The sequence below is a fragment of the Micropterus salmoides genome, unplaced genomic scaffold, assembly GCF_014851395.1.
Source record: "Micropterus salmoides isolate LMB-PRFRI ecotype aquatic unplaced genomic scaffold, ASM1485139v1 Ms_hic_scaffold_14, whole genome shotgun sequence".
NCBI lineage: Eukaryota > Metazoa > Chordata > Actinopteri > Centrarchiformes > Centrarchidae > Micropterus > Micropterus salmoides.
In genome coordinates, this window is record NW_024040485.1 from 24,051,786 (window position 1) to 24,064,539 (window position 12,754).

Below are 12,754 nucleotides of genomic sequence, written 5' to 3' on the forward strand. Positions count from 1 at the left end.
CTCGATGAGCAGTGCTGGAGAAACTGCTTTACTTTTGTAGAAAAACCACTAGTTATAAAGAATCTTTGCTTTAATCACCCTTGGATTTAAAGTATATTTACTTAGAAAATTCTTTGATGCACACACATTAAGACTGAACATCATGTTTAAACAAAGATTGATGAATGCATGTATTTTGTTGTTGAGGAGAGAGTGCTGGTAAATATGGCACAGGTTGGATGTGGCTGAATGTGTTAGATGGGGTGCACAACACTCACTTTCGAGACGATCGAGGCAGTGCCAGTGAATCACGTGACTGGACCGCGAACCAGTCGGTGATTCATTCAGTAAGTGAAGCAGTTGCTGCTTCGGACCTCACATGTCACGTGATTGAAGCAGTGGTTCAATAGGATTGTAGTCCAGGGGTTTGAAGCGTTTATCGAAGCTTCGCACTGCCATCGGTACCTGTTGCAGATAGAAATTCCATGACTGCTTCCACTATCCTCGATTGGTTCTCAGGAGGATTCAAAATGTCTCTCAATGTCACTGACTGTATTCCAGCTCCTGATATCGCAGAGTAAAGTTGATCCCTTTGCCTTTTGTACTGTTGACATTCCATAAACACGTTTAACAGTTTGTTGTTGATTACAGGTTCTACAGAGTCCATCCTCATGTTTGCCCATCTTTCCCAGATCCCATGCAAGTCCACAGTGTCCCAGTCTTAGTCTTGTCATAATTACCGTGGACTTCAGGAGGAGCCCCCCCACTCTGCCCCCCATCACCATACTCAACAGCCTTGTGTCTGCTGTGGAATCCTTAAGGTTTCTGGCTTCCACTATATCCCAGGACCTGAAGTGGGAGCCCAACACTGACACAATCATCAAGAAGGCCCAGCAGAGGACGTACTTCCTGTGTCAGCTCAGGAAGCTCAACCTGCCTAAGGACCTGCTGATCCAGTTCTACACAGCCATCATCCAGTCTGTTCTCTGCACCTCCATCACTGTCTGGTTTGGATCAAAAAGGACAAGGACAGACTACAACGGACAGCCAGGACTGCAGAAAAAATAATTGGTGCCAACCTGCCCTCCATTCAGGACATTCCAGAGTCAGGAAACGGGCAGGAAACATCACTGCAGATCCATCTCACCCCGGACACAACCTGTTCCAGCTCCTCCCCTCTGGTAGGCGCTACAGAGCACTGTACGTCAAAACCAACAGACTCAGAAGCAGTTTCTTCCCACAAGCCATCACTCTGATGAACAGCTGATTTCTGACTCATGGTGTCAGGAACAATTCCTGTGCAATAACCCAGTAACTCTGCCTCTAATCAGCACCTGTTTACTGGTTTCCACTTATTATTTATTTATTCACCATTCTCCATTTCAGTGCTGTTCATACTATGTCATATTGTGTATACTGTATACCAATACACCTACCTCAGGTCATAAGGTCATAGGTCTTATTTATTTCTCCCAGCATCCTTTGCACTATGCTCCATTACACCGTGTACATGTGTACATGTATGTGTACCTGTATATCATATCCACCTTCAACATGTACATAATGAGAATAATAGTTTACTCTTGCATCCTTTGCACTCTGATCACTGCACTATTTGTCAATATGTCTATATTGTTTTGTTCATAGTGTGTATATTAGTGTTGTCTACTCTGTAGTTTGTGTCTGATTTTATTTTATTATTATTTATTATTGTATTATGGTATTTTTGTAAGCAAGTAAGCACATTGTGAGCAGTGTATAATCCTGAGTCGAATTCCTCGTATGTGTACACATACCTGGGAATAAAGCAGATTCTGATTCTGATTCTGATTCTGATTACAGAATGTCTTCTGGTTTTTCCCAAGTAGCACTGTTCTGTCTTTACTTTTTTTTGTATTGAATAGTAGTGGCGACCCCTTGTTTCATTTTCCCACTCCCTCTGCCACACTGCTGTAATGTGTTCCTTAATGACAGTCCGACATTCAGAAACCCCAATACAAACTGCTAGATCACTGTCTCTTTTCAAAGCCATTTTTGCTGCCCTGTCTGCCACCTCATTCTTTTCCACCCCAACATGTGCAGGCACCCAAAGAAATCCCACTGACCCTCCTGTCTGTTCGATTCTATGCAACAGAACCATCAGCTCTACAAACAGGTCTGGCTGTGCACCCCAATTGCTTCCTCTCAGAGTTTTTAACACTGAAGCTGAATCGGAGCATAATACTGCTCTTCTTGGTTGACCTTCCTCCACCCACTGTAGTGCCCATATAATAGCTAGAAGTTCTGTTCTATACACCGACACCCTCTCAGACAGTCGCTCGAGCTTTACAATTTCATATTGTGGGATATAAAAAGCAAAACCCAATTTCTCAGTTTGTGGATCTTGGGATCCATATGTATAGATCTGTAGATAAGACCCCCAATCATTTTCCAGTCTTACCATATTGGAATGCACAGTGCCTTCATTGTGTCCCTGTCAAAATCGGTTATCTTCTTTTGTGTTTTATGGCAGATTGCAACCATGACTTTTAAAGCTGCATACGGCCACCTACTGTGCCAGAGTATGTAGCATGAACTGTGTTCGTTGGGACTTGTTTATTTAATCAAAAATAAATAAATTAACAGATAAAAAAAACTAAATCTAAATCCTATATTTTTCAGATATTGTACAACAGCCTTTTGTGCATCCTTTACCCCATCTCCTGTTGTTGTGCCTAATGAAACTTCAAGGTTCAACTTCCTTCCTGCCTGACTTATCTTTTGATTTAGCCTCGTCCTCTCATCCCTGTATTTCCTACAGTCAAATAGTAGGAATGTTCTACACTTTCCTTGGACCTACATTCTAAACATTCATTTGATTGACTTTTGCCCATTAAAAAAATGTTTTATTTAACCCTGTGTGATCAAACCTTAGCCTGGTTAAAATGCTGTCCTCTCTTCTGTTCCTTATAGTCACAACCTGAGCATTAATAGATTTTTGCGAACTGTAATATTTCCTTCCACTTTTATCCACATCCCATCTGTCCTGCCATTTCTTTGTCTTTTTTGATTATCGCCTTAGCTTCTCCTTTTCCAGAGGGTATATTTATTCATTGTTCATCCTGGTTTATTTTGTCTGCTCCCTTATTCCCTTTTATACCAAGGTACCCAGCAGAATCTCACATCTATCCGTAGTTTATGTAGTCTAAATAAACTAAATAAACTTTGTTGGATTTCTAGCATTAAATCTTCTCTACTAGATATTTTGAATATTATAAAGGGCTGCTATGGAATCAACACAACACACCACTCTGTCTGGTTTTACACCCTCTACCCACTGCAGTCCTACAATAATCGTCATCATTTCTGCCGTGTACACTGACGCCTGATCAGGTAAATCAGGTAATCTTTTCCCAATACTTACATTCATTGTTAGTCTATCTATTCCTATTCCTACCTTGTCCTCTTCATCTTTAGATCCGTCTGTATACATACGAATATCTAAGTAACTGTAATATTTGCTCCTTATGTACTGACTTGTCCTTTCCCACTCTCTTCCCAATCGCTCTTTAGTTCCAATTTAAGTCTATCTCAGTTTTTGCAAATGACTAAATAGGGATATTACTAATAGTTTTAAGGGAGCTAAACCAGGTATTATTTAATCTATATTCCTCTGATTTAGTCTTTGTTACCCAGCCAAAGCCATTACCTTTAAAAGAAGTATACTCACAACACTCCTGAATAACACTCTCTGCAGGGTTTTTCATAACCACATCCACGTAAGCGACTCCAGTATGTAAGCATGAGTTTTTCTCCAGTCTGAGGGCACTTCGCCTAACTCAACCTGGATTGCTTAAATTGGTGTTGATTTCATTGCAACCGCACAGATCCTTAATGCTTTGTTAATAACTATCCAACTTCAATAAATGTATTTTTAGCTGTTGCTCCATAAACATAGCATCCATAATCTATTGCTGACCTCATTAGAGAAAATCTGCTCTCCTTTCTGGCCAAGCTTAAATTCTGTTAATCTAGATTCAGTTAATATTATGATTTAATAATAGTATTCTGCTAATTTACAGTAGTCTAACATGTTATAGATGCGATATTTACGGAGCTCTTCCTGATTTTAGTTGATTTTATTAATCTATTTTTCTTTTAATTGTATTTTAAGTTTATTCCAACTGTAATGTTATTTGTTTGATGTGTTTTATTGTCTTTGCTCTTATAAAAGAACTTTGCAACATACTTATGAAAAGTGCACTTTAAATAAAGATATTACTATTATTATTATTATTATTATTATTATTATTATTCACAAGCTGTTTTTATTATATATATATATGCATATATTTTGAGTCGTTAATATCTCAACTTTGAGAATTAAAATAAAACATTCTCCAAAGTGAATGTGTTTGTCCCAAGAATGTGTTTATTGCATGTCAAAATTTGCTTCTTATACTTTGTTTCACAACAAATATTTTAAAGCACAACACCATGGCTTAAACAGAGTATTCTTCATTTTCACTGTACAGCCGACAAGACACAAAAATAAATATACAGATTGTCCTTAACTCTGTAACCCACTTTTAGCAAAAGTGTAATGTTTCATAAATAATGAATACACTTAAATAATCCTTTTGTCACCATGCCTATTTGGTCTAAAAATGCCCCTAAAATATTTCTATATTTCAGACAATAAAATACTGATTCCATAGTTCTCTGAAAAACATGTTGACAAAAACATTAAAAGAAACCTAAATCAAGAGTGAAATTTACAATAAATAAAATGACTGGTAATGACAATGGGGGAAACGACATCACTGAAGGTCCACAGCTACCGTATAATCATGGATTTATTTCAGCTAAAGGTTGACAGTTATATGAGTTATGTGTACATTGAATTTCTGGTGATCTGTGAGACATGTCATATATAAGATCACCACCTACTGCTAAGCAAACTCTAATAAAGAAAATGTGCCAGCATTTATAATGCATACATCCTTACTCTCCACCTATAAAAGTATTCACGAACTCAAAAGGCTACAGAGGCTCCCTTTAAACACCCTTCTGACCATAAATTAGCTAAAGGTTGATTTTCCATTTGTATTGGTGCCTCATTACACTTCATCTGTGGTGGTGGCTTGGAGAAAAAGCCACAAAACAACCAAAGTGCAACAATTTCATCCTGGGTTCATGTTTTATCATTGATGCCAATAGTTGTCTGACAATTCAGGGGGTTTTCCTGTGGGGAGGAAAGGTGAAACAGAGTTTAAGTATCCTGCACTGTATTACTGACAATAGACCAGGACACTTTTGATTAACTCACCTTCTCTTCCGCTGTAAGTAAACCAGGACAAGCCAATGAGCAATCAGAGGCCAGAATGCTGTCATTGCCACCGTGAGTGGACAGAAGTCAAAAGGCCACCAGGAGGGCGTGAGGAACTGTAAAAACAGAAACTTACATTAAAGTGATTATTTCCTGATTGGATACTACTTGGTCATAATATTGCACAATAAAAAACCAAACCGTTTTCAAGACCTTTTGTGATACAGGTAGGGAGTCCTCCTGCCTTGGTGAAGATGATCTTGACTGAAAATTTTATAAGAAAATATTGAAATCTATCAATAGATATATATCAGCATTGTCCATTTCATCATCAGTGTTAAATTTCAGTACACAGGTGCCTGAAGGCAAATAAATACGTGCAGTGTGAAATTTGTTTTGTTTTTCCAATTTCAAAATTATGAAAGAAAAGTAATGAAAAAAAATCAACTGCTTGTTCAATGGCAAAAAGAAGTGACAATGTCTCGATCACCATAGCGTGCATAATGTGGCTGACACCCCTGGTCTTTCACCTGTGACAGCGTATGTGCCTCCAGAGCATGTAGCCTATGCAGCACAGTGGCCATATCATGTTGCAGCCTCAGCAGAGCTGTTGCTATTTGCTCATTGATGTTTCCCTTGGCAACACTGACAGGATGTCTGCTCTGTGACACACAACAGCAGGCCGCATCCACACTGGCACACTGTTGAAAGCTGCAGGTTGCCTTTGGTGACTGAGAACCTGAAACTGGAGTCAGGATGTTAATTCTACAACATGCAACTGTGTTTTAGAGTGAGCCTATCTGATGAATTTACTGTAGGAGGATGAACTAAGTGCACATCTTAGGAGGAAGGTAAATTAGGGATACAGTGTCAGCATGAATCAAAGTAGACTACTCACCTCTCCCTCTTCTTGACAAGGAGCTGTTGTGTTGGCTTCTACTAATCCCTTCTCTAAGGTAGGAATCTCCCATGAATACTTGATCGTCTCCTCCATTCAGGGTAGTGTTGCTCTCAAACCAAAGATCCCTCGACGAAGCAACTCCTGATCCAGGTGACAGAATTTTTGATGCAGACAGCCCCTTGGTAGGAAAAGAAGAGTTTGAATAACCATAATAAAAGGTCAGAACACGTCTTACTTATGTTTTACTTTGTAACTCCTTTCTTACTATAATGTTGACATGATTAAAAGGAATCTAGTTTGACATTAAGGGAAATATACATATTTGCTTTCTTGCCTAGGGTTACATGAATTTGTTTTTATACTGCTGTCAAATCTGTCCATTAATTATGAACTACAGCCAGGAGACGGTTTGACTTAGCTTAAAGAATGGGACAAGGGGGAAACAGTTAGCCAGGCTCTCTGTGAAGGTCAAAAATGCACCTACCAGCCCCTTAAAAGCTTTAAATGTCTGAAGCTACTCTAATCTATACAAAAACCAAAGTGTATAAACAACATGTTGTGTTTTTAATGGGGTTTATGTGCAGGACTGTTTCTAGGCTCAATGATTTCCTGATCGTACTGTGAGTTTTGAGGTGTTGGTAGGTGTTGGTTTCCCCCTTCTTCCAGTCTTTATGTTAAGGTAAGCTAACTGTCTCCGCGCTCTGGCTACATATTAGAACACTAAATTGGGATCAATCTTCTCATCTTGCTCGCAGAAATACAACAAAAATACACATTTCCTACAATGTCGAAGCTAATCCTTTAATGTGGTGCATACTATGGCTGAGGAACATCACACCTCTTCCATGGCCAGATGCTCCATTGAGTCACAGAATTCCTCATTATCTGAGTCTGTAGATCGGTGGTTCTTCTCATGAACAGCATTGCTATGGTCTGAACAGTGCAGGAAAACAGGGTCAATTATATTGTTCTTCACAGTATATCCACATAACATTTATTTTGTCATATTTTTAACACAACACTGCATTGTCTATTAGTGTTTGTGTTTATATGTAAATACAAACACAACATGTGTAATTATTCATATTTAATATGGCTATAATTAATATTTTTATAACAAAGGACCAAATGTGTATGTGAAAGGAGACGCTCCTAGTAACAACCCTTATAGTACTATCACCCGACACAGTTCCCCTCAGCTATAGGGAGTGCTTTAACATCTTGCATGTCATTGTTTTCATTGTTTTGGTTTTCCTACTTGCAATTTCACTGTTTTGGTTAGCATAATTACAACAACAAAATACAAACTTAGCCACTAGATCCTAAACATAGCAAGGCATTTAGCAGCTAATGAGCCAGATATTTCCCTCTGGAGTTGGTGCAGTTCAACACAGAGCTAAGATGAGTTATATAGCTATATATATATATATATATATAGCATTCTTCTCACACAAAAAACATTTTCCCACAGTGATAATTTATGTTTCACCTATTTTGAGGTATGCATTGTCATATCTTGAATTTATGTATGTATGTATCTATCTATCTATCTAGAGAGTGTGTTATACAAACATATATACACTTTTTGCATTAATGTGTGTAATCTTACCACTCAGGTGTCCATTAAAGTGCATATAGGAGTTATACTGCACACTGGGCTCTACGGAACAGGCCAGTTCCTCCTCCTCCACCTCGCTGTTGAGGGAGCTGTGTGTCCCATTGGTGAAGGAGGACATGCTGGGCTCCATGCTGCTGCAGGATCCCATAGTGTCAGACCTCCACCTCTTGTCATTCACCATCAGTAGCCTCGGGTCAGGACTCCAGTCTGAGACAATACGAGAGAGATAGAAACAATGGGTTGATTGCATTGAATGATTGATTCCATTAATTCTTGTTATATTCAAAATGTAAACTTTGTGATTTTGCTGCAAACCACTTTGGCAGCATTGTTTAACCTAATCGTTCATGCCCGAGAGCGGGACAGAGAGTGAGAGAGAGCGAGAGAGAGAGATATGGATAAAGCAATACAAAAAAACTTTTTTATGTATCCATACCTTAACCTGAATGTACTTAGTGCAAATTACTTTTTTCTTTATCTCCTTGAAACACTGTTCTTGTGTATATGAATATATATTCAGAGGGAAAATCCATCTTGTTTAACTACTGTAATGGAAACTTTGTATGCCTTGCACCCCAATAATATAGTGATAGTATACTGATAGTATACTATAGTCATAATATAGTGAAAATTTTATACCTAAAAGGAAACAATGAATGTGTGCTGGATGGTCTTTAGTCATATGTCTAATACTGTAATGAGTGTACACATCATAAACACAAACAGTTGCTCTCCTTCCTCTTTAAAATAAGAATAGGGAGGCTTAGATTAAGGAAAACCATTTCTACCTTTTCCAGACCCTTAGCGACTAAAAATCTAAAATAAGAGATGGTTTTATCGTCTCCACCTTCATGGGATTTGTTGACATAAAAACATAGAATATAGAATACCACCTTACCCTTTAAATTATATAAAAAATACTCTGTTGGCTTAGTGTGTAACCTCTACAACACAACTTCACAGAACAAAAACAGCTGACAACTACAACTACGGATGGTACCTTTTTCATTCTCCTCTTCCTCCTCCTTCTCTTCATCGTCTGTATTGTCTTCTTCATCCCCATTCTCCTCTTCCTCACTGTTCCTCCAATCGCTACCTTGCTCTTTTCTCTCGATTTCACTACTTTCTTTGCTTCCCTCTGCCTCCTCGCTACTGACACTTATGCCTTGAACACTACTGTCTTTGTCCTTTTCTTGGAGGTTTTGTATATCATCCCACAGATCCCCATATCCTGAGCAGTGAGGGAAACACTCATGATTAACTCTTTATCAAAGCATACGTTATTCACAACGGCAGTCGACACAAAGCAAAGACATACGCACAGTCTCTTGACAGAATATTTTGCAGCTCTACACACTACATCTACACCACAAATTACAAATAACCACGTAGCCGACGACTGACACACTAACTACAGCACATACATGACAGATTACATAAGAAACTTTCATCCAGCTAACACTCAACAGTTTCTTACAGTTCCTGCAGTGTAAGCCAAGGACAAATTACGCTTATCTTTTGTCAGTCAAATGAAACGGCATGGAAAGCAACTTAATTAAGTTAAAATAAGCTTACACACTGTGGGGCCAAGCTATCAACTCTGCAGCTACTGCACCAAATACTTGCCTTCCATTGTTGGTTTCTTAAATGGTTTGACCAGCTCATCTAGTGATAAGAAGACATGTAGGACAGGCTCAGTAGTTGAAAAAATATCATCTGTGTGACAAAGAGAGTAGTTCTACACCCCACTTAAGCAACAGAGGCCTCTTTTTTCCTCTGCTGTGCCTTCCAGTGTTGAGTTAGTATAGCATTGCTGATCATTACCTGAATGTTGTGCAAAAGGCCTGGTGAAGGGCCTCCTGTCCACCTCATTTTCTTCAGCTTCTTCTCCTTCCCCGTCCACCTCTGTGTAGAAGTTGCCGAGCTTCTGCACCAGGTCAGACACTTCATCTGAGATTGGGATGGTCTCCAAAATCTGACAATACACATAGATAATACTGTTTATGTTAAAAGGGGATTGGGAATTGAATGAAACACGTTTTTGTAGAAACACGTGTGGTAAGTCTGTCAACAACTTACCACCAAACAAGTTAATTACATGTAATGATATATAGCAAAGGCTGACTGATTTATCTTTTGGAGCAGTTAATGAAAGCAGATTAAAAACAGCTGGTAACAGGAGGACCTGAACGCCACAAACACTGGATTTTTGCAAAAGCATTCCTCACTGTTATTTAAAAGGTTCTGTCATTGTTCAACAAATTTCTCAAATAAACTCGATAAAGAGAGTAATTATTTAATGAACAAGACAAAGAGTCTAAATCCATGGCAGCTCTGCAAGACTGTACTGATGTTTAGCAGGTTTAATGTTTACCATGTTCACTATAGTGGAAGTGTATTAAACACATATGTTTACTGTGTGTATTAGAAACAAACAGTCAATTCAATTCAATTCAATTCAATTACCACGAGAACACATTCATGTTGAGAGAGATGTGTGCTCAAAGTTTACTAACCGTTTATTATGCATGCTACTTCTATGAGGCTTTAGTTTTCCTTGAAAGGACTTACCAGCTGGATGTCCTGAACATAATTCTTCATGGCTTCCTCCTTTGTCATATTTCCTAAACAGCTCCATGCATCCCTGGCAACACAAAGTCTTAGTTCAACACTCCAACACTGAATAACTGAAAATGTTAACACTGGTGCTAAGCAGTGCAGAAATCTTAATTTTGTATTACTGCTGGATTATACATTAGAAATACTGGCAGTAGTGTGCAGTAATATTTGGGCATTATTAAAATAAGTCACAGATTTGAAACAATGGTATAGCAGGCATGTGAAGTGACTGTGCCTTTGCCCCAGGCTCTGAATGGACAGGGGATAATACCCTGATTGTATAAATATTATTGATCTTATCTAGCCACCTGCATCCGGTCTGTCTTCTGTGTGGCCACTAGCCATAACTCTGACTTTAGATGTGGAATATAACAAGTACTTACCATTTAGCTTTGCCATGAGTGTCCCAGAAGCCGGTTGGTCTGGGGATGTTGCAGGGCCCCAGCGTGGCCTGCTTGTAGTAACTATAGAACATCAGCATCATGTCATCAGACGGCTGGAAAGGACCTGAGAGATTAGGGAAGCAAATAACAAAAGGGAAAAATCATACATGTGTAAGGGAGCTTGAAACTGTAATAAAAGCATACTAAACTGTTCAGCTGAGATACATGTGAGCTACAGGAGTTGTTGGTAGACTTGAGAAATGCCCAATTTAGTTAATTAGCTCTTATCCTTACAGCAGCTTTATGAATAGAGGGTTAATCAAGAGTGACAGCCCTGCTCTGCATGTAGGTCAATCACCCAGTGTTTACACACCAACAAGCACGACCTCATACTGTAAAACACATAACTGAACACTAAAGTCCGATCGTATCAATTCATAGACCAAGACAGAGAAGTTATCACCTTCTTCAGGCAAACTCCGGATCACTTTAACTGCAGCAGCAAATTTCGCCTCCAGGCTATGTTTGTCCTCCTCCTGCGCCATGCTGAGTCCCAACAATGATGAAATGAAGGAGTCCTCACATCTTGGACAAGAATAGGAAGAAATGAATGGAAAGGTGGAAGCGGTTCAGGAAGTGTTCAGCGAGGGACACTTCAACACATTTTGGTCAACACTGCAGCTAGTTGCCACTTGTCTTATCTAAGGAAGGAGACTGTTTCCTCTTTAATCTTGGATAAGATTGGTCTATTTAATGAGCCCTTACTGGTTTAGCGCCGACAGACTATATTCTTTAACAGAAATGATTCCCTCTGTGGCTGATTTGTGAGAAACTCGCGATAAAGTTCATATTCGCCAGTGCGATTATTATTTCATTAGCCCGGTGTCTGTCTGCACTATGCAGCAGAAAGCCAAGGATAAGCCCAACAGTCAGCGTTTGATGACTAAATATATTTGGGAAATGTAGTTTGTGAGGAGCAAAACCTCGGCAGGTGGTGGCTTGATCCTCAGCTCCTTACTCCTTCAAATCCCACACACCCTTCTCTGCGGGTATTTAAATCGCGGAGATGTGTGGGAAATGTAGTGTCAGGAGGTTATTCCCTTTAAAGATACAATAGCACTGAAGAGGCAGGCCTTTTGCACAATCTTTCAAAGACAAAATATTGTGATACCTTATGTCTTTAAAACGGAATGAATTGTGTCTTTCTCTCTTATCTAATTTATAATCAGGTAGGGTTTTCTGCAGGTTAATTAATGCAGCTGCCAACTTGTAGGGTATTGTTATATTAAATACATCTTTTTGAACACTACGGAATTAAAGGATTTAAAAGTATTTATGTAGGTTACTGCCTTTCTGCAACGACAATTAGATATCTTCGTCTCTGATGAGTAATTTAGACTATCGATTCGGGTAAATAAGCTAAAATACAGACTACTGGAATCGCCTACATGAAATTCCATGTTTTCAAGCTATAGATATTCCATTTAGGTTAATGGTGAATAAGGTCATTATGTTATAATTTAAAGAAATGTTTTACCTTTTGCGCTCTTCTGCAAGTCATTTGTGCCTTTTTTAAAAGCATCTGGTTTTATGATTTTTTAATTGACACATAGTGGTTTTTTTTTTTGTATTTTCTGTGTATGTCATGTTTTTTTTTTCCAAGGGGAAAAGAATAAAGGAGCTGAATTAATATGATACATAACATGTAAATCTGAGTCCCCGTGTAAATAACATATATTTATATTAATAATGAATAATATTATTACAGTTATTTGATGTTTTTCATTTTGTGAACTCACACGTCATCACAGTGAAATGCCATTGGTCCACTGCGCTTCTCTCGGCCAATCACCGGCCACCATTTACAAGGAGGCTGCCATTTGTCAGGGGCTGTTGTGAATCGCAGGCCAGCGGCACCACAATGCCAGGCGGGGGAGCCCCTCTCT

General features: G+C 38.9%; 1 protein-coding gene across 2 annotated transcripts; it reads right to left on the reverse strand.

The window, feature by feature from the left end:
- Positions 1-4,368: 4,368 nt before the first annotated feature.
- LOC119902422 (acyl-CoA-binding domain-containing protein 5A-like) lies at positions 4,369-12,753 on the reverse strand. Of its 2 annotated transcripts, XM_038718587.1 has the most exons (13): positions 12,608-12,753; positions 11,272-11,393; positions 10,809-10,932; positions 10,378-10,450; positions 9,631-9,781; positions 8,807-9,037; positions 7,798-8,013; positions 7,027-7,121; positions 6,186-6,366; positions 5,818-6,032; positions 5,501-5,551; positions 5,288-5,403; positions 4,369-5,203 (listed from the first exon to the last, which is right to left on the reverse strand). In XM_038718587.1, the coding sequence occupies exons 1-13, from the start codon at positions 12,628-12,630 to the stop codon at positions 5,191-5,193; spliced, it is 1,611 nt and encodes a 536-aa protein (XP_038574515.1). In that variant the 5' UTR covers positions 12,631-12,753; the 3' UTR covers positions 4,369-5,190. The 2 variants fall into 2 exon arrangements, with proteins under 2 accessions (XP_038574515.1, XP_038574516.1); XM_038718588.1 differs by lacking the exon at positions 8,807-9,037.
- Position 12,754: the final 1 nt, after the last annotated feature.

What these genes read in the sequence shown, in the direction of transcription:
- LOC119902422 (XM_038718587.1), bottom strand. Translation starts at nt 12,630, where the DNA reads ATGGCATTTCACTGTGATGACGT. An exon ending in ACTCATGGCAAAGCTAAATG is followed by an intron (nt 10,451 to 10,808) that starts GTAAGTACTTGT and finishes TTGTGTTGCCAG; the next exon opens with GGATGCATGGAGCTGTTTAG. An exon ending in AGCATCTGGCCATGGAAGAG is followed by an intron (nt 6,367 to 7,026) that starts GTGTGATGTTCC and finishes TTTCCTACCAAG; the next exon opens with GGGCTGTCTGCATCAAAAAT.